The sequence below is a fragment of the Aplosporella prunicola genome (assembly GCF_010093885.1).
Source record: "Aplosporella prunicola CBS 121167 unplaced genomic scaffold K452scaffold_221, whole genome shotgun sequence".
In the NCBI taxonomy this organism is placed as follows: domain Eukaryota; kingdom Fungi; phylum Ascomycota; class Dothideomycetes; order Botryosphaeriales; family Aplosporellaceae; genus Aplosporella; species Aplosporella prunicola.
This window is the reverse complement of record NW_022983749.1, coordinates 1-1604: the sequence shown is the minus strand read 5'-3', so window position 1 is coordinate 1604 and position 1604 is coordinate 1. Positions and strand designations below refer to the sequence as shown.

General features: G+C 48.3%; 1 protein-coding gene across 1 annotated transcript; it reads right to left on the bottom strand.

The window, feature by feature from the left end:
- Positions 1-184: 184 nt before the first annotated feature.
- K452DRAFT_303797 (uncharacterized protein) lies at positions 185-571 on the bottom strand (the record flags this gene model as incomplete). The annotated part of the gene is made up of 2 exons (XM_033542772.1): positions 185-277; positions 362-571. The coding sequence occupies 2 exons, from the start codon at positions 569-571 to the stop codon at positions 185-187; spliced, it is 303 nt and encodes a 100-aa protein (XP_033390824.1).
- Positions 572-1604: the final 1033 nt, after the last annotated feature.

Sequence of the window (1604 nt, the reverse complement as noted above, 5' to 3'; positions counted from 1 at the left end):
CTCTCCCTTCCTCCTCGACTCCCAACACGGCCAACCCGTTAATCAACGCGTTTGTATAGTTATTGTCCTCTGTTTTATGGTCTAACAAACTGATACAAAACGCTAAACAATTACGGTTAATCCGGCTTATTAGTTCTCTTTTATTTTCCACTGCCTCTTCGTCGTTCTCCGCCTCTTCTTCTTCTTATTCTTCCTCCTCATCTTCGTCGTATCCAATATCCTCTTCGACCGTACTACTGGCTACCTCGCTCCTCTCTCTCTCCTTCTCTTGCAACCACTATAACCGGGCCTCGTCTGCGAAATCTTGCCACGCCCTAGCTTGCTCTCGGGTTAACTCGTATAGCGGTCTATCCTCTTTTACCTTAGTGTATATGCGGAAAATGTACCCGATTATGCGCTGCCATGCCTGCTTATACCGCTTCTTCGTGTCCTCTTCTATACGTCCTGGAAACGGATAGTTCGGCTTCGCGTTGATATCTTTGCGGTTGATCTCGAATAAAACCTGGTTGCTAACCGATGTTAAAATCGTGTCCTGGGCCCGGTCGATAACTTCGTCCAAACTGGCACACATAATTGCTAAAATCTCGACCCGACCCTGCTGGCGCTGCTGGCGGTGTTGCTCTGCCCTGTTGGGTGGCCCGTCCTGCCTTCTTTTCTACCGATCCTCCTCTTGCTAACGCTGCTCCTGGTCGGCTGGTAACTCGACTAAATGCCTTAACTCCTTCATGTCGAACCCGGCTAAATGCTCTGCCTAACCAACCCGCCTTAACCACGGGTTCGCGTCTAATTTTTGTGGTGGCTAAATGATTCTTTTTCGCTGTTCTTCGTTCGCCTTTATGCGTAACTCGATCTGCTCGCGGACTTGCTGGCTTACCGTAATAGGGCGTCCCTCCTCTTGCTGGCCTGCTGGTAATACCTCGAAATAAACCTGCCTAGATCTTTACGCGAATAATCTTTGGCATAATACTCTAACCCGCTACGGCCTTTCTTTTTATTCGGCCCTGCGCCTCTATGCTGCTGACCCGCCTCTTCCCTGGGTGTTTACCTATCCGTGTATTGCCCTGTAATGCTCCTTCATCTTAATATGCGACTGGGTAATATACCTATACTCTCGACGTCCTCCCTCTCTATCTAATTCCTATTGGCATGCGAACCTATTGTTAAATACCGGTAAATGCTTGACGGCCTCGATGGGCCTTACCGGCATATATAACTGCGTGGTTAACTACTGCTGGTTATAGATTAAACCTTTAATCTCGTCGACCGTCCCCTTTACTCTCGCCCTAGTCGCTGCATCCGCCCTATACTTACTACGCAGATGCCTATCTACCTTACTACCTAAAACCGCCGCCCTGCAATCCTTATAAACGATTAACTTAAATTCGGGTACGTATGTAAACGGTTCCATTGTCGACATGTTGATGATTTTTACTGCGCTGATTGTTTGGTGTGTTACTAGGGTTGATGGGTTGTGACGGTTCTCGGTTAATATATTTATGGATTTTAATGGGGCCTACGGGTTGACGGGGTGATGCGACGGACGGGTTCGCGATAAACTACTAGCTACCCTTCTCTCTGCTAGGGGACTACCCGTATCGATTGCG